This window comes from Botrytis deweyae (genome assembly GCF_014898535.1).
Source record: "Botrytis deweyae strain B1 chromosome Unknown BDEW_029, whole genome shotgun sequence".
Taxonomy (NCBI): domain Eukaryota; kingdom Fungi; phylum Ascomycota; class Leotiomycetes; order Helotiales; family Sclerotiniaceae; genus Botrytis; species Botrytis deweyae.
In genome coordinates this window covers 157536-176244 of record NW_024066236.1, presented here as the reverse complement: position 1 = coordinate 176244, position 18709 = coordinate 157536, and the positions used below count along the sequence as shown (strand labels likewise).

General features: G+C 43.3%; 6 protein-coding genes across 6 annotated transcripts; 3 read left to right on the top strand and 3 right to left on the bottom strand.

Annotated features, from left to right (window-relative positions):
• Window positions 1-13: 13 nt before the first annotated feature.
• Window positions 14-4613, bottom strand: EAE98_009592 (uncharacterized protein). The gene is made up of 8 exons (XM_038957213.1): window positions 3481-4613; window positions 2988-3300; window positions 2879-2895; window positions 2729-2801; window positions 2526-2669; window positions 1567-2475; window positions 1311-1509; window positions 14-1252 (listed from the first exon to the last, which is right to left on the bottom strand). The coding sequence occupies exons 2-8, from the start codon at window positions 3042-3044 to the stop codon at window positions 708-710; spliced, it is 1944 nt and encodes a 647-aa protein (XP_038806406.1). The 5' UTR covers window positions 3045-3300; window positions 3481-4613; the 3' UTR covers window positions 14-707.
• Window positions 4614-7980: 3367 nt separating this feature from the next.
• On the bottom strand, window positions 7981-8443 carry EAE98_009591 (uncharacterized protein; the record flags this gene model as incomplete). Its single annotated transcript, XM_038957212.1, has 2 exons — window positions 7981-8154; window positions 8246-8443. 2 exons carry the CDS (start codon window positions 8441-8443, stop codon window positions 7981-7983), a joined length of 372 nt encoding a protein of 123 aa, XP_038806405.1.
• A 357-nt stretch (window positions 8444-8800) lies between these two features.
• On the top strand, window positions 8801-10695 carry EAE98_009590 (uncharacterized protein; the record flags this gene model as incomplete). Its single annotated transcript, XM_038957211.1, has 3 exons — window positions 8801-8891; window positions 8956-9003; window positions 9101-10695. 3 exons carry the CDS (start codon window positions 8801-8803, stop codon window positions 10693-10695), a joined length of 1734 nt encoding a protein of 577 aa, XP_038806404.1.
• Window positions 10696-11954: 1259 nt separating this feature from the next.
• On the bottom strand, window positions 11955-14542 carry EAE98_009589 (uncharacterized protein; the record flags this gene model as incomplete). The annotated part of the gene is made up of 4 exons (XM_038957210.1): window positions 11955-13949; window positions 13996-14131; window positions 14192-14447; window positions 14500-14542. 4 exons carry the CDS (start codon window positions 14540-14542, stop codon window positions 12057-12059), a joined length of 2328 nt encoding a protein of 775 aa, XP_038806403.1. The 3' UTR covers window positions 11955-12056.
• A 226-nt stretch (window positions 14543-14768) lies between these two features.
• EAE98_009588 (uncharacterized protein) lies at window positions 14769-16063 on the top strand (the record flags this gene model as incomplete). The annotated part of the gene is made up of 4 exons (XM_038957209.1): window positions 14769-15172; window positions 15227-15549; window positions 15604-15996; window positions 16047-16063. 4 exons carry the CDS (start codon window positions 14769-14771, stop codon window positions 16061-16063), a joined length of 1137 nt encoding a protein of 378 aa, XP_038806402.1.
• Window positions 16064-17096: 1033 nt separating this feature from the next.
• EAE98_009587 (uncharacterized protein) lies at window positions 17097-18709 on the top strand (the record flags this gene model as incomplete). The annotated part of the gene is made up of 4 exons (XM_038957208.1): window positions 17097-17135; window positions 17204-17254; window positions 17310-17674; window positions 17731-18709. The coding sequence occupies 4 exons, from the start codon at window positions 17097-17099 to the stop codon at window positions 18707-18709; spliced, it is 1434 nt and encodes a 477-aa protein (XP_038806401.1).

The following is an 18709-nucleotide window of genomic DNA, read 5'->3' as shown; positions in this document are numbered from 1 at the left end:
CAAAAAAGTGTCAACTTGGGTATTCAATTTTTTTATATTTTATCAATCTAAAAACCTATGAATAGTTTTCGACCGTCAACAATTCTAGGTAGCTAATAAATAGCTATACTTGTTTCTCAATCTGTCAATTCTGCGTATCGAAGTCCCGAGTTGGATTACTTCGACAATAAATCAGACATATATCGACCTGTCCGATTTCCCGGCTACTCGTTCATCCATATAAACGCCCCGTCCTGTCCCATCCGATTCCAGACCAAACCATGCCATGATTCGCATCTAAGTTTTTTCTAATCATTCAACAAACACCGAGATGCCTTCATGGCTCGCTGGATATTGTTCTCGTCAAACCGTCCTGCTCGCGAAAGAAATATAAAAGAAGCTACTATCTGAGCTTTTAATGTCCAAAAAATTTGTCCGGCAGTGATTAGATAATTAAATCTAAATCAGGGACTGAGAAAAATATACAAATTAAAAGACCAATCGAGTCAATAGCGATGGAGTGCAGAATCTTTGAGAATTGATCTGTCGGAAAGATACCTAGCAGAAGTTTATGGGACTGAAGGAGGTAAGTCAAGGTCCTGAGCCAAGGTCCTCATCAGGTAATCAAGTATTGTAGCTTGGGTTATTCTTGCTTGATCGAACAACAAGCTTTTTAAAACGGGGGGCTCGTCTTTTTGAAATAAAAGTAGGCAGTTGAGAAAGATATTTCAGCCTTGCTGGTAGTTTCCAGGCGGGGCATACATTCTCTGGCGTTTTTGATCAGAATTGCCATCCGGGGTACTGGCACCACTTATATCGGATATGCCTCTCCTATGTGGAGGTCTCTGATTACCTAAACCGGATAGAGGCGGAGCGAAACCAGATTGAGAATGAGGATGGGTTGGGGTCACAGAATATGATGGGTCTCTCATCCCATTAGTAGGCTGCATATAGCTACCTGGGGCCGAGGTTACAACTGGAGACCCCCCTGATAATTGAATTGGCGACTGCCAAGATGTAGCAGTTTGAGGTGACTTTCCAGAAGCTGTATCATCTACTATGGACTGGGTGGCAGTTAATTGACCCATGTTTAGACCCAATGGAGGGTGAGACTGCGATTGAGTTGGGGTAACAAATCCACCCGGATGTGACATTGGTCCAGGGCTTGAGAAACCGATCGAAGGCGCATCCTTTCTGAAATGAGCCAAGTGTTTCTCAAGTGCTTTCATCATACCCTCTTTCGTGAAAGGTTTCGGTAAGACATCATTCATACCTAGTCAAGTCAGTATTGGAAAGATGAAATGTGTGTGTATATGTGTAATGTGACTTACCGTAACGGAAGTACATTTCAATGTCATCAGTTCGAATATTTGATGTCATTGCAATGATGGGAATGTTTGCACGTATTTCTCGTATGCAAACAGTCGCAGACACTCCATCAAGGTGCGGCATAATAATATCCATTAAAATGAGATCGAAATGATTCTCTGCACCAAGGTTGATTTTGCTTACTGCCTCGAGGCCATCACGCTATTGAGAGTAAGCTTTGAATGCACAACAAAGCGCACAAACGAGGTAAAGACTTACTGCTATATCAACTCCACATTCAAATGATTCCAAGAATTTAGTTCCAATTCGTGCGCATACCTGATCATCCTCTACCAGTAAGATCCTGGGCTTCCGTTCACCCCAAATCGAAACCATACCCTTCTTACGCGGACCGGGTGCACGAGGAGGTTGGGGCATCAGCTCGGCAGGGGGCATACTGTCCCTTGGCATCAATCCTTGAGGGGGAAGCGCGTATGGAATGTTATTGACATGCTGTTGATCGATTGGATCAATACCGACGATAGCACCAACAGGATAGACCAAGTTATCCAATTCGGATTTGTCCATAGAATAGCCCGTTGTTGGGGCATTCACTGATTCTGAAATCGGAGGCATTGAAACAAGTCCGCCTGGATCATTTGGGGGAGTTGAGTAATCTTGTCGTAAATGATAATCGTGACTCATTTGTTCTAACTCTTTGCTGGGAAAATTCTCGGCCGATAGTTGCCCAAGAAGGCTTCGAGCTTGAAGCAATGGAGTTGACGGATGACCATCTTCTGTAGGTCGGCCGAGCATGTTGGGCCCAGCACCATTTGAAAGTCCTGGAGCCCGACCATTCCTTCGTTGCGCGTCCTGACCAAACAGATGTCCAACGAGACCATGCATAACTCCTTCATGGTTTTTGATGAACTTTTGAGCATCGACAACTTGTTGTAATAGCATTACGTTGAGCTGTGCTAAGTCCTGATAACTCCGAGAGAGACCCTGTAACTGTTGTTGAGTGGCGGCGAGCTGATTACCAAGGAGATCCATTTGCTGTTGGGCATGAGCCGGATACGTTTCTTCATTACTCTGAGCAACCTTCCTCGGAGCTGGTGCCTTTCGTCTGATATTATCCAGTGAATCCTTTTTGTTCGCTTGGAATTCGGGATGTTTAAATTCCCAAGCCTGTATATAAATTAGTTTGCCGCCTTTGTATAGTTAGAAATAGCACGCACATTTTGCCCATAAGGAGATTGTGTGTTATCCTCATTATTCTGTCGGACCTTGTGGAAATCATATTTGTTCAGCTGCCTAACAAAACTAGCAAAGTTGCTGTGTTTGAAGTGCTTCGGGAGGATTTGTTTGGTAAATTTCTCGTTCTATATCTTCATATTAATACCGAATCAAGATTCAACAACTTCCCCATTTGAAGACCTACTTCGAGAACCACAAAACTCTCTCCTGCTTCACCCCACCGTACTATGCTTTCATATGTTGGGTCTTCGAGCATTCTAAAGATTTGGCAGAATTAGCGGTTTGTCGCATGAATAATTATCCAATTCGGACATCGAACGAGCTATTTTCTTACTTGTATAATTTTCGGACCTGTGAGAGATATGTTAGTCATTGAAGATATTTCAAATATTTGCGCCATCACGTCGCGAAAAGGTACGAGTAATGTGTGTATGTATACTTACAAAGTCGCTGGAATTGTTGGCGGAAGGACCAGCCATATCTCCACCCTTCTCCATCATATTTGCGCGGGAACCTGTCCGATGACAGGAATATCAAGCGATATTGTTCCCTTCCCCCCAAAGAACCTGGTTTGTCGACGACGATGTGGGCGAGGATAACCTCTATATAGATAGAGACGGGAGTATATATAAAAAAAAGGGACGATGATTCCAGGTACCTAGTAGTACAAATGACCTTTTTCTAGATGCACGGGCCGTCGCGTCGGTCGAAAAAAATAAAAAGAATGCCTTAAAAGGTGCTAAAGTGTAATAAAAGCTGTAGGCCAACACACACGGTTAACGGGAAGTCATTTTTGGAGAATCCCGGAGGATTATTTGAGAAACGAGATTTGAATGATGATATGGGTGAGGTGAGTGATAAGGTGATAGAGTGATAAACGATGATGTTTTTTTCCTGGGGTATAAGGTATCGATCGGATTGGGGACAACGACTTACAAGAATTGATATTGAAGAGAATGAATGGATGGATGGATGGATGGATATTGAAGGGATACAAACAAGCAATCTAGAACGGGAAGATTTTCCAGATCTCAAGAGGTCCGGCTGTGTGTATGTGTATGTGTATGTGTAGGTATGTGAGGGTAGGTATGTGTAGGTATGTGTGTGTGGTTCTATTAAAAGGCTGCAGATCTAGAACTCGAGGAACAAGAGAAGGAAGGATAGATGAAGAAAGAAGGTTTGATGCGTATATCTTTGCTGCGGCTGCCCTTTTTTTCGTCTCTCTCTTTTCTTCTTCTTCTTCTTCTCCTCAAATTAAGTGTGACATTATAGTTTTCTAAGTGTGAGGTGTATATAGTATGGTACGAGGTGTGATGAGAGAAAGGGTAGTGCGGCTGGTGCCAAAAGATATAAAATGAACGATACAGCACGGAGGCGGAAGGGTTAGAGGGTAGGAGGACAGCGGGTAGCAGACAAGCAGGCGAGTAGGCGAGTAGGCGAGTAAGAGGTAGAGTTCAGAGTCTAAAGTATATTCAAAGTTCAAAGTCCAAAGTCCAAGGTCCAAGAATTGGTGATTGATCCAGCTAGTTGCTACAATTTAATGAACCCACGATAGGTATCAGGAAACACTTCGTACTATTAGCAAGAATATCAAGTTTAATCCTGGTGAAGTGGAGATTCCTTTTGAAAGTTTAAAAACCTTAGATGTGATTTAAATCATATTAGTCTCGACTAGGAAGTAGACCATACCTATATCAGATCAACTAATACCAATACGGCTGATGGTGGGTGGACTGCGGGTGTGCTGGGAGTATTCACGAGATGTGTATGGAGTATTCTCTCTATCTTGCTGCATAATCATGGATTATACTCGAGTCACTCACTCGCTCAGGGTCACTTATCACTTTTTTCTTCTTGCCCTTTCCTCTGTCTGTGCTGTGTTGTACTCCTGTGCCTTATTCTTTTATTTGCCGACGAAAACTTTCCATGAACCCTGAACATCAGGCAATCCGCAATGAGAAAACGAGACAAGGATGGAGGCGAAGGAGAAAAAACATCAAGATTCATAGAGAGGGACGGGACTTGGGCTCACGCACGAATTAGATGTCGAGAAAAGGGTGAGAGGCTGCTTGAGTGTTTGGATGTTTGAATAAGGGACCACCTCTTATTAATTTATTGATCTTTCGGAAGAGATCCCCGAGAGTAATAAGATTTTAAATTTTACGCATTGGATGGGATAATGACAAAAACCTTGAACCTGGAATATACGGAGTAATATTGGCAAGTGTGAAGTATGTAGTAGTAAGTAGTAAGTTGGAACTTTCATTCATTAGATACATAGCACTTACATACATATTACATATTACTGCATCTGCATCTACCTGGGTATCGGTATAACAACCTAGTAAGCATGTATATGTGCAATCGAGAGAAAAAAAAACGATTGGAGTCAAGACTTGAAGAGAATAGGGTGTGGTGGTCGTGTAGGAGGACTCTCTCCCTCATTGATCTAATTGCCGACCAAGTATTCCGCATCTCTCCACTTGATGTGTTGTTAAATGTTGAAAAGTCTTTGACGATGTGATGTACCAGTCGCAGCAAGTATTGAATCATAAAAGCTTTGATGAAGGGGCTCGTACCGAGAGAAAAGCACATGCCACCTTTACATCTTTGAGCCACAAACCAAGTACTAGGTAGAGTAGAGTAGAGGACCAGGTCGTGATAGGTGTACGGAGTAAGTACGATGGAGGAACCTAGGGAGGAATACCTACTCGAGTATGATTTATAAATACACTCCCCCTCCTTCTCTAATAAGTGCTCGTCTTGTCATGAACCATGTTACTTGGTGTTCCTCGAACCGAGCATGTGCAGGTAAGATGTTGTGTTGTGGCAATTGATCGTCACTCATTCACGCATTGTAATTTATCACAACATTTCGATTTTCTGATAGAAATTCTTTTCAACCCAATCAGAGACGAAGTATATTATTCATTTGAAAGAACTTCATATTTTAATCCCGGAGCTTCTTTCTTTCATGCTTCGAACCAATCTCATCGCATGAACAATCGACCTTTTTGTATAGATACTGGAAAATGCTATAGATGACAACATCCTTCCCCTTTATCTCTTTTCAATATGGGTTTCGTAACTTGAATAAAGTACAATAGCAATGGGAATGGGAATCGATCAGACGTTTCGAGTGTTTCCCCTCTTGAATCTTGATCCCGTTTGTTCTCTGATTTATCGGTCAAAGAAGAAGAGTTTCCACTTTTCAGCTACGAGCTGTGTGCCAAAGAGCTGGGAATGACGCAGTGGTAGCCACAGCCGAGGGGTTACGGTCACATGCCATCAGTGACCAGTGACCCTTTATGCATACGAAACATACCTACTGGCACACTGCACTGCACAGTTGCGTGTGTACTTTTCCTTTGAGATGTTTTGACGTTGCTAAGAGTTGAGAAAGAGGACGACGCGTTGAGGATCGTATACGGAGCACTCTAGGGGATAGAAACGAGCAAACGAGCATATATCTATATAAACGCATAGCTACTCGGTATATCATACGAATGAGCTAACGTGAGAATCATACTACTTATCAGCCAACATGAGAATCACGGGAATCATGAGTATCATGAGTATCATCCTACCTACTCACTACCTAGGTAGGCTCGGCTAGGTAAACGTACCGGTACTTACCACCTACTCAATCATCACGATATTCTACCTTAGACGCTATTAGACGATACATACCGTACATACGAGATGAACATATTTCAATACGAGCTTAATTCATCTGCTTCATACTCTGTAATCATTCATGTGAGTAAAGTTTAATTCCTTCTCGAGATCTTTTACAATATTTTATGTCATTTTAATAAGCCTTCCAAAATCTCCAAAGTCTCCACTACTACTTCGTACATCAAAAAAAAATCGGATATCGGCTTCTCAAAAGGATTTTTATCTCGGGATATCCACTGACATCCCACCCACCCCTCCACCTTAACTCTGTAAATTCTTATCGGATTTATCCAAAAGGAACAAAAAAGAAAGGATCTTCTGTGGTGTCTCCATACTTAACCGGCGCGCATGTCAAACTACTGACGCATGAGACGGATCCACTGATCGAAAAAAGCAGAATCATCTTGTCATGCTTTGTGGCTTGCTTACAGGACCCCCCCATGAACTTCCATGTCTTGGCTACTAATGTTGCTGTCCGCAGTTGAGTACAACTACCTGGAGATTGTACTACACTGTGTACACACTTTTCTTGATTCGCAGAACTTTCCCTACCGTTCAAACGTGGATGCACGCCGCTGATGGAAGAGATGTTGACCTGGGTTTCTCGGCATCTTCTTCTTTCTTTTGATTCTCGGAATATAATCTATGCGGGTTCACGGGAGCGATTGAGGAACCTTTAAGCCAATACGAGTACATGTTAACCAGAATCCTGCTTGTACTCAGATAACATCCAGTGATGATCCTTTCCAAAGTTTAACAAGTATGCATACATCGTCTACTCAGTACCCCATCCTTGGTTGATGAATGGGAATGTGGAGGGTACAGACTCAGCGCGAAATCCTAGTCTTTCCGCTTTAGTGGAATTTTCGTTCTTGTTTTTGTTCAGCGATAATTACATGTGTAGTGCGCCACAGAAGATGCCAAGTATCTAAAATATCACTGCCTTAAATTGTATCTACACCCTCCAGTTTCTATTTACCTTTGGAGGTCGACCGCTATCACGTGTGTCGGTTCAATGATCTCGATTATCTAGTCGAATCCTACTTCATTCCTTTGAAAGTCTCACAAAATCAGCCCAATTCTGAATTCGTTCCTGTGTCATATTCCAGTAATATTTTGGGGGGTTCCCTAAGCTCAAATCACTCTCGCACTCAAAATGATGTTTGGTGGAATCGGATGTTATTGCTATTGACGTTGAACATTCTACTCTCTTTACACTGTCATGTTGACCGCCGCCAACTACTCATAGTTTGGCGTATCGGTTCAAACGACCGAGGACCCGAGTCCATACAACATAGGAGCTTTCTCGCCAGGTGACGCGGCGATCCCTTCTTCGATAATGTATTCTTCCTTCGCTTACGGGATGACGGACATGATACGACAGATCGACTTGAAGGGTTCAATAGAGTCCAACAGGGGAGTATTATAAGAATTGTGCCGGCGTACAGAGCTGGAGCTGATCTTGCTATCGATCGGTCTGCGCGCTTAGCTATTACTCACCCAAATCCGCCGCACGCTGTCAAAAAGTTCCTGGACGGATGATCGGCATATCTCGACTAACTAGCGAAGATGTAGGGGATACTAAGAGTAGAACTCGTTACGTTGGTGGGCAAAACTGACTGAGACGAATCTTTGGAACGAGTATCTTGGGAACGCTCTACGAAGTCTTGCGTCGGATCTCAACGAATGTTGTATGGAAGAATGGTGCATTAGAGGTGTACTGGTCGCAAAAACAAAACTCCAACTACCCCTAACCTATCAACTCTTCTCATTTCTACTTGCTATTCGCAAACGCTCTCGAACTCTTTCCAGTGTCATTTCAGCTAGAGAATCGTTTGCCAACAAGTCCTCTATACCTCTGTACGCAACAATCTTGTCCTTCGATGTTTTCCCACGAATAACTTCTAGGTCGGTCTTTGGGCATTTCAATATCTACATAGGTACTGTTAGGAAATTACTCAATAATCATATTATTTAAAATACGTTAGCAAAAATAGAATCAATAACAAAATCAAATTCATACATGACTCAAAACCTCAACAACACCTTTATTTGCTTCATTATCCCGTGCTGGTTGGGCGACGCATACTTCGATTGAGGAAGATGTGTTTGAGAAGGCTTTTATACCTACTCTTGATGCGCTGGAGTTGGGTTTAACGTGACAGCTTAAATGAATGGTTTGTTTGACTATCTTGAGAAAACCACCTGCAGTATTCTTCATTGTTGGAATTATAGAGACTATTGTAGATTGTTGTACTAGGTTCTTTCAGTATCACGACCGGTATACAGAAAACATTCACTATGTGAAGCGAATGAGGGTCGAGAACCGTAGCGCTACTGTTACGCTAAACTCTAAGACGCTTAGCGCCACGGCTGGTCAAAGCATTTCGAGATTCGAGGAGAGCACCTGCAACACCAGATAGAAATTCTGGCAACGTCAAGAACTTATTAGCTATCTACCAATCGCATTTACAAAACAACGACAATTGAACGCAGAAATTGCACATTATACCAAGAACTCTTGACATCACTGTGTATCCTCTTAAGAAGCTTTCACGTTATTGTGACTCGCCTCATCATGGCGCAAACTCCAAATGGGGGTTCCAACTTCAATCAATATACAACCACGGCTTTGAATCGTTGGTCTGTTGCAGATAAACAGTTGCCTGGTAAGATGTCTTGGATCGGGAGAGATTTGGGAGTGAGGGTGGATGAATTGCTAATTTTTTGTAGCGGTGGATAAAATCAAGGCACTTCATGTTTATGATTTTGATAATACCCGTAAGTTGAACGATGTTTCGAGAGGGGCAAAGTTTACCATCCTTTTGGAGCCTTGTTCTCCTGTTTATACATATAATCTGCTAACATACCTCCACAGTTTTCAACAGCCCTCTGCCCAATCCGAAATTATGGAACGGACCCACCATTGGATTTCTACAAACTCAAGATACATTTGCGACGGGTGGTTGGTGGCACGATTCGAGAATTCTTGCAGCTACAGGTGAAGGTGTGGAGAAAGAAGAACCACGAGCTTGGAAAGGTTGGTGGAATGAGCGAATCGTTGAACTCATTCAGTTGAGTATGCAACAAAAAGATGTTCTTTCTATTCTCTTAACTGGCCGTTCCGAGGCTGGATTTTCAGAGTTACTGAAAAAAATGCTTGCCAGCAGGGGTCTCGATACGGATATGATTGTCTTAAAACCAGCAGCAGGTCCCAGAAATGAGAGGTTCAGTAGTACGATGAACTTCAAACAATGTTTCTTGGAAAGTTTGATGGAGACATATAAAGGTGCTGAGGAAATCAGAATCTATGAGGATAGAGTCAGACATGTCAAGGCATTCAGAGATTTCTTTACGGATTATAACAAACGTCAGAATGGCTCTAGTGGTACTCCATCTCGCTCTACTATCGTTGCCGAAGTGGTTCAAGTTGCAGATGGAGCCACATTACTTGATCCTGTTGTGGAAGCTGCCGAGGTACAGCGTTTGATCAATGATCACAATGCTGCCATTGAAGCAAGAAATTATGGCGAGAGACTTCAGATTAAGAAGACTGTTTTCTATACTGGATATTTGATCAATAATACTGACACTCAGAAGCTGCTTACTTTAGCTCAGCTTCCATCGAACATGCCAGATACAGAAGCCAAGTTTCTAGCTAATAATGTTCTTATTACTCCACGCCCATGTCCAGAAAGCATCCTTCAAAAGGTTGGAGGAATGGGAAGTAAGACCACCTGGGAAGTAACAGGAACAGCAGTCTTTGAAAACAAGATTTGGGCCGCTCGTGTCAGACCTGTACCAGAGTCCAAGAAATTTTATACCGAAAACCCCATTCCTGTAGTCGTTCTCGCATTGCGCAAAGGAGCTCGACCAATTGATGCAGGTAAGATACAAAATTGGCAACCTGTTCCACCAGAGAAGGCATTTGTCTTTGAAAGTACTGTGGGTGAAAAGGTTCTTTTGAGGATAGAAAAGGAAGATCTTTCTGAAAACGAGTACGAGAGTTTGTTCCCCAATAAATCATTCAAGCGCAAGCACTCCCCGGAGGCTAAACCAACAAATGGATCATATGGTGGAAATTATCAAGGGCCATCAAATAAGAGAGGAGGTCAAGAAAATAACTATGGTGGTGGACGTGGAGGACGAGGCAATCATAGGGGAAATGGAAATCAACGTGGAGGCTTTGGACGTAATAATCGCGGAGGCAGTGGTAATGGTGGAGGGGGTGGCGGAAAGGGAAAGGGACGAGGATACGGTTATAGGAGTTTGGATGATGTCAATGAACGGACATCAAACAATACGCCGCCAGTTTATAATCCAGCAGTTGCGTATGAAGATTTCCCTCCATTGCAGAAAAATTATCAAACGCCGCAGCAACTTGTGCAAGCGCAGTTTCAACAGTATCAGGCGCAATTGCAGAAGAGTAATGGGGGAAAGAATGGTGGGAATGGAGAGTTGCAATATTTCTAGATGTGGTTTGAGAGGTGCAGTTGAGGAATTTGAGAATAATGAGAGATGGGAAATAAACAACTACATGATGATTGTTCTTTATATTATATTATGCTTCTGAATGCATGGAACTGGGGTTTGAATGCATGGCATAGCATAGATGTATGATATTTCTGGGGCGTTTTGGGAGGGGTCGATAAGTCATAATTTACAGATGGATGTGTCTTTCAGGGATTTTGATATGGTTTGGTGTTGCATGGTCTGGTATGGTGGAGCCGGAATGAGATATGGATGGCTGGGTGGGGGTGGGTGGGTGAATAAATGGATGGATGGCGTAGAAATTTATCTTGTTGTGTTAAGTGATACTAAGTGGTGTTGTATGTATATATTGTGTATGGCATAAAATAGAATGGAATATAATTGAGTGAAATGGAATGAATTAGAAGGGAATTTTAAATGCTTGAGTGTCGGGTGGTGTGGTGATGTGGTTGGGATTTGGTAGGTACTTAGGTAGGTAGTAGGGAGTGAGTCGTTAGGTGGGTCTTGGATATGGATATGGATTTGGGTGCGGATATGGATTTGAAGATGTGAGGGGGAGAGGGGAGGGGGGAAGAGAGGGAAGGGAAAGAGAGGGAAGGGAGAGGGGAAGAAAGGAAGGGAAGGGAAGGGAAGTTTGATGGGCTTATGTGCTGTATTTACTATATATACTGTGTGTGCTCTGTGTACTATGTGTGTTGTGTATACTTTATGTAAATAGATGAATAGATGTATAGATGAATATTGTTTTGTCTTGAGCTTGGGAATGATTGGAGATTTGGAGATTTGGAGATTTGGAGATTTGGAGATTTGGAGATTTGGAGATTTGGAGATTTGGAGATTTGGAGATTTGGAGATTTGGAGATTTGGAGATTTGGAGATTTGGAGATTTGGAGATTGGAGTGGGGGGCGATAGGATTTGAGTTTAAGATTTGTGGAGGTAATGGTAATTAATGGGAGGTGAGGGGGTGATAGGAGGTGATGAGGTTATGAGTTGATGGGAGGTGATGAGGTTATGGGTTGATGGGAGGTGATGAGGTTATGGGTTGATGTGCTAGTATATGACTGATTGATTGATTGATTAGATAGGTAGGTAGGTAGGTAGGTAGATGGGTGGATGGAGAATTGAGCTGGTATATGAGTATATAGATATTTATGTGTGTCTAGTAATACTTTAGAGGGTGTTGTATGGAGATAGATAGGGAGATAGGGAGAGAGAAGTGTGTATCTAAATCCTCAATACACTATCACGAGTTTCTATTATATATATGTACATACGTACGTACATCTCAACTTTCCAATACAAGAATTGTATTACATTATTTGGATCTCATCCACTCCATTCCCTACGCATCACCCATCTTCCCCAAATCTCTCCTCACGCGCCAAACTCTCGCGCCTACCCCTCTTCCCTGCGAACCGGTGAGTTTTTCCACCCATGGAATATGGCGGAATGCGTGATGTGGTGTGTCCGTATCGATGGATACTACATCCGGGGTCTCGATTGCGATTCCAATTCTGACATCTATCTCTGCTTCTGCATTACTATCTTCGCTGTCTTCGTCTTCCTCTGCATCTTCATCCTCCTCGGTCTCGTATTCTGCTACTTCTTCCTCTTCGCCTGATTCTTTTCTTCGCTTTTCTTTCTCCATCCATGTCCTTCTTACTAGTTCCTCTGTGTATGCCCAACCGGGAGTATCTAGCTTTCCGCTCACTAGCACGATTTGCTTTCCCTCTTGGTTGATTTCCTCGAATATGTCTTGTGGGATCGGAGTGAGGATTTGTAAGCGCTGGCGTTTAGTATCAATTCCACGAACGAGAGCTGATCCGATGGTATGAGAAAATTCTGGATCGAGAGTTATCGCATTAAGGGGGTTGAAATATGGGAGGTTTTCGTGAGGAGTTGGAAGGATGAGGGGTTTCTTGATGAGGTCAAGGGTCAATGGGGAATTGAACTCGTGAAGAGTATTGGGATCTGAGAGTTCCGATTTGTCTTGTTGGATGGAAGTGTATCCTGGTATTGCAGCTGGGTCTTCGATGACGACTATCGAAATTATAGAGCCGTTTATAGTTTCAGAAAGGAGATCTGATGGTGGTTGTTCGCCGTAGCATAGGATACCCAGAATACCGGCATTTTCGCCGGAATATTTGATTTCCCAAGGAGGAATGGATGATAATGGGGTTCCGCTCCATGCTAGTTCTTTCTTGTTTGTTGGATCTAGATGGAAATATGACATCGACTGCATAGTTCTCAGGTGAGCCGAAGTACGTGTCATGAAATCGGTAGTTTGTGAAGGGAGAGTAATGAGAGGGGTTGTTTTGGCTGCATCTTGGAGACTTTCGACGACTTCGGCAGGACCTGCTTTAGACATATATATGACTTCTGATGGGTGCACTTTGGCTATTAAGTCTACGAGAATTTCAAGCCCCGTTCCCAAGACCCAGCCGGGAGTATTGATGACTAGGGGACAATTGAAATGGAGAGAGGCTAGATTGCGGTAATGTGCAAATAGATCGAGTGCACATGACATGTAGAGACTTGGGTCCATAGATGGTGATACTGCGCCCAAAGCATGTGCACGAATTATACGACTGCTAGTTCCCGGTATAGGGTGGGTAATTGAGGGACCAAAATTTGGTTCCTTGATATGAATGAGAGATACTTGACCAGGATGAGAATATTCCGGCTGCCCTGGATCAAGATCAAGTAGTGCAACACCAGGACCCTTTCTTGAATTTGAACTATTCTCATTCTGACTTGCAGACAAAAGTCGATTTACAAGCAATTTCGCAAAAGTTGATTTTCCGGATGACTTGGGGCCGCAGAGCATGATTCGTTTGGTAGTTTGGGTGGAGCTGGACAATTTCGACAAGGTCTTGTTCCATTCCGGTGGTGAGATGACTGGTTGCAGATAGGATTTGTGTACAATCTGAAATGTGCTTTTTCCAAGCTTTGCCGCAAGATGACTATGCGCCGATTTGAAGGCTCGGGCATCCTCGTTCCATAACTTTCCAAACAGCGGAGAGAGAGATTCTAACGATCTTATTCCACAATCAGATTGATGAAGACGGAGAACTGCATGGTTTAGTTCCCCATCTGGACATCTAATCACTGGTAATGAGTATGCAGTCGCTGCAGATACTGGATATTTAGTCTTCGAAGCTCTTAGTATTGACCCTAAGATCGTAATTTGCCCTTCGACAACTTCAAGATTACATTGCCCCAGAATGACCAATCTCTATAAAATGTTAGATTTTATAGTTAACGGGCATAACATCACTGACCTCACCAGGTGCAAGCTTTAACACTAGGATTCTGCTTTTGAGCACCTTGGTATTATCATCACTAGGCTTAAAGGTAGACAACACCATCGACGGTCTATTTGAAATCACTTCAGGTGACTGCTCACGTGAATCAGAACTGGTATAAATCAATATTTGGAGGATTAATAGTATAACCCAGTAGGAGTAAAGAACACACCTCAAAATATTGTTTTCTAGCTCTTCTCCTCGTCCATTTCCCTCAACAATAAAGCCTGGATTTATGGAAGGAGGATCATTTCTAATCGGACTCGATTTTCCACGGTTGTAGTTTTTGGAGGGGACATCGTTTGTCACCAGCTGAGAATTTTTCTCAATATGATTTTGAGAAGATGAGGTCTCTTTTGGTGAACTACTAGTGCTCTGGGCAGCAGCATGTGCCTTTCTGGCTGCGAAAGCACTCACAGCACTGAGCTCTATATTGAATTTAGTGAAATTACATTTATGTTTGTGATAGAATGAACATACGGGGTTTTATAGGAGAATCTAGCTTTCTTCTTTTGCTTGACATTATCTGAATAGTTTATATCAACAACATAAGTTCCTATATAATTATGAAATCGAGAGGAGAGTTTGATGGCAGCTCGGCGCATCAAAAAACTTAGATCCGATGTTTTCCCGTACAAGGCCGAGCCTTGCCAAAAAAAAAGTTTCGATGCGATTTTCCATTTATTTACAACTACCATTGAACCAATCCTCCATCAATCTCTCCTCAAACAAGAATATACTTATTCACCATGGGGCCTTCCAAAGTGACCCTTAGTGAGCGAAGGAAGAAGGCAGATTCTTCAAAATCCTCCTCGAAATCCTCTGCCAAAACTGCAACCAAAACTCCAATTGTCAAATCACCGCAAGATTTCAAGAGCTCCGAGTTTGTTGGAGAAAGCGACAATGAAAATGACGAGCCAAAGGGAAACAAATCGGAATCAGATAGCGACAACGATTCTCTGCCATCGAATCCCGCTGTGAAATCTACATCTAAATCCAAGTCCAAATCGAATAGCAAGGCCGCAGAGAGTAGCGACAGTTCCGAGGCTGAGAGCTCCGAAGAGAGTGAAAGTGAAAGTGGGAGCGATGAGAAGGAGTCGGAAGACGAATCAAGTGCAAATGCAAAGAAATCTGTTGTGCCATCGTCGTCTAAGTAAGTTTTAGCAAGCTTGATAGACTCTAGGTTTGTTTGCTAATGTCATATCAGGAAAGATGCCAAAACAGTATCGATGAAAGTTGCGCCCTTCAAGCCCCCTCCCGGATTCGAAAAGTCTTCTTCGAAGAATTCAAGTAAAGCACCACAATTATTCAGCAAGTCTAATTTGGAGGGAAAAGAAATTTGGTATATCACAGCACCTGCGTCGGTACCCATTGCTTCTGTAACGGAGATGTCGCTGCGAGATGCAAAATTGGGCAAAGCAGTATTTTCGCAGAATGGCAACGATTATGGTTTCGTTCACGACCCGCTTGATGACAAGACGTATACCAAGATCTTGTTACCAAGCAATTCTAAAGATGGTTACTCCATTGGTAACCCTACCCCTTCTACCTAATGCGCTTCAGTACACTGACACACAATTACAGAGAAAAAATCCGTGGATCAGATATATCATATGCAACAAGTCGTTAACCTTTCTAAGGAGAACTCCAGCCAAGCTACAGTGCCCGCGAAGCGACCTGTTCGTCAACAACCCAAAGGTCTGAAGGCGCGATACCAACCAATTGGCTTTTCGAGCGCACCTGGTATCATTGGATCTGACGAAGATGAAAGCGAGTCAGAAGAACGCGCTCCCAAATTCCAAAAAATCGCAATGTCGGAAGACGAAGCATCAGATGTGGAGATGGAAGATGCACCACCGGTGAAAAAGTCAAAATCCGATAAATCGAAGAAGAGCCACAAAGACTCTGAAGAAAATGCGGATCGCTCATCGAAAAAGAAGCACAAGGATTCTGGAGATAAGAAGAAAAAGCACAAGAGTTTGTTTCCATCAACCTCCATAAAATCACAGGAACTAAAAACATTGAAGAAACAGACAGCAATTGAGCTCGTGGATCAGCCTATACCACTACGTCAACGAGTAGAATAGCATTCAGATTCGGGCCCCGAGATTACTACTAATACTAGAGCTTCGCCGCTTCACATACTCCCATCGGGGAAGGCGTCATCAAGTCCGAGTAAGGATATCTCGCAGTCTCGGCCTGCGATGCTCGGTTCGACTGTAGAACCCCTGTCCTCGCATCCGGAGAGTACGAGGAAGAAAGTTACAGCAACGTTTGTCGTTGAAGATTCAGGTATGCCAAACAGCAAGGATGAACCAAAACGGGAGAAAAAGGCGCAAATGGAAGCGAAAAAGAGACGTTTGGAGTCTCGTACTGATAATTTTTGACGAGGAAGATATTGTGTATTAAAAACTGCTACTTGCTCTCACCAATGGAGAACTAGAGTCCTGGCAATACCTCGCTCGCGGGATCAAATAGACTCAAGAAATACTATGAATGAACCTTACACATTGAGCAAATCACCGTGTAAATTTCCTTTTCGATACTTCAAGCGAGCCCCTTTCACGGGAGACCTCAAATTTCGTGCCTTCAGTCTTTGACAACAAGAGCAAGCAAGCAGCCCCGGGCAGTTGTGTAATGATTACCGCTTCGTAGATTTGATGATAGTAAAGTTTCCGAATTCAAGAGCATACTCAAATATCACTTTACACCCATTCTCCGTACGACTCTTCCATCAACAGTAGAATTGACCTTTGAATTCATTCATCTTCATTCAAACCAAAATATCATATATTGTCCCGTGGTTTAACCATTGTTCCCCCGCACCATTTTTTTAATGCGGGATATTCATTTTAGCGAGTCACGTCGATAGTGACGGTGGGGTCTCATTGGCTGAAATCCACTCCGATTCCGCTAGCTTGCTGGAGGGGCAACTCTTAGCTTGACTAAATTTTTGTATATACTTCTTTGTCTGACCTCTCAACTTTTTTTATTTTCTCAAGCAAACTTCACTTCAGTATTTCAATATACAAATCAGCTACACTCTCCTTTGCATTCAAGAGTATCAATTTGCAATCATGTCTTCTACATACGCCCTCCCAAAGTCTCACCAAGAGGTTTGTTGCCACAGAAAATGCCCCGCGATCAAATTGCTGGGTAATTTGACTGACTCATTGTTTCACAGATGTTGGAAAAGTCTTTGGTTGAGACTGATCCTGAGATCGCTGAGATCATGGTAAGTACTTCAATGCATCTCCTCAAATATGCCAATTACTGATGAGAATATATAGAAACTCGAGATCCAACGTCAGCGTGAATCGATTATCCTTATTGCCTCCGAGAATGTTACCTCCCGTGCCGTTTTCGATGCTTTGGGATCACCCATGTCAAACAAATACTCTGAGGGATACCCAGGCGCTAGATACTATGGTGGAAACCAACACATTGACTCTATTGAGTTGACCTGCCAAGCTCGTGCTCTCAAGGCATTCAACTTGGATTCTGAGAAATGGGGTGTCAATGTCCAATGCTTGTCTGGTTCGCCAGCAAACCTCCAAGTTTACCAAGCTATCATGAGACCTCATGACAGACTTATGGGTCTTGATCTCCCACACGGTGGTCACTTGTCCCACGGTTACCAAACTCCCCAGAGAAAGTGAGTTGCGAATTTGTCGTTTCTTCATATTTTCATCCAACTAACGAATATGCCAGAATCTCTGCCGTATCAACATACTTCGAGACCTTCCCATACCGTGTCAACTTGGAGACTGGTATCATTGACTATGACCAACTCGAGGCCAACGCTTTGATGTACAGACCAAAGGTTCTCGTTGCTGGAACATCTGCTTACTGCCGTCTTATCGATTACGCCCGTATGCGCAAGATCGCTGACCTTGTCGGTGCTTACCTCGTTGTTGATATGGCTCACATCTCTGGTTTGATCGCCGCTGGTGTCATCCCAAGTCCTTTCGAGCATGCTGATATCGTTACCACTACAACCCACAAGTCTCTCCGTGGTCCTCGTGGTGCCATGATCTTCTTCCGCAAGGGTGTCCGTAAGACTGATGCCAAGACTGGAAAGGAGACCCTCTACGATCTCGAAGGCCCAATCAACTTCTCCGTCTTCCCAGGTCACCAAGGTGGACCACACAACCACACCATCACAGCTCTTGCTGTTGCCCTCAAGCAAGCCACAACTGATGACTTCAAGAAATATCAACAACAAGTTGTTGACAATGCTAAGGCTCTCGAGAACGAGTTCAAGCAATTGGGCTACAAGCTCGTAGCCGACGGCACTGACTCCCACATGGTACTCCTCGATCTCAGAGCACAAGCACTTGACGGTGCCCGTGTTGAGGCTGTCTTGGAGCAAATCAACATTGCTTGCAACAAGAACTCTATTCCAGGTGACAAGTCTGCTTTGACCCCTTGCGGTATCCGTATCGGTACCCCAGCTATGACCAGTCGTGGATTCGGTACTGAGGACTTCAAGAGAGTTGCATCATACATTGATCAAAGCATCAAGATCTGCAAGGAAGTCCAAGCTGCTCTGCCAAAGAGTGACAACAAGCTTAAGGACTTCAAGGCTAAGGTCGCTGGTGGTGAAGTTGAGAAGATCAACGAATTAAGAAAGGAGATTGCTGAGTGGGCTAGCAGCTTCCCTCTCCCAGTTGAGGGCTGGAGAGAGTAA

Excerpts from the sequence above, each read along its gene's own strand:
- EAE98_009592 (XM_038957213.1), bottom strand. The coding sequence starts at position 3,044 with ATGATGGAGAAGGGTGGAGATATGGCTGGTCCTTCCGCCAACAATTCC. Across the intron at positions 2,670-2,728 it reads AGAGTTTTGTGGTTCTCGAA|AACGAGAAATTTACCAAACA; the intron begins GTAGGTCTTCAA and ends ATGAAGATATAG. Across the intron at positions 1,510-1,566 it reads AATGTGGAGTTGATATAGCA|CGTGATGGCCTCGAGGCAGT; the intron begins GTAAGTCTTTAC and ends TACTCTCAATAG.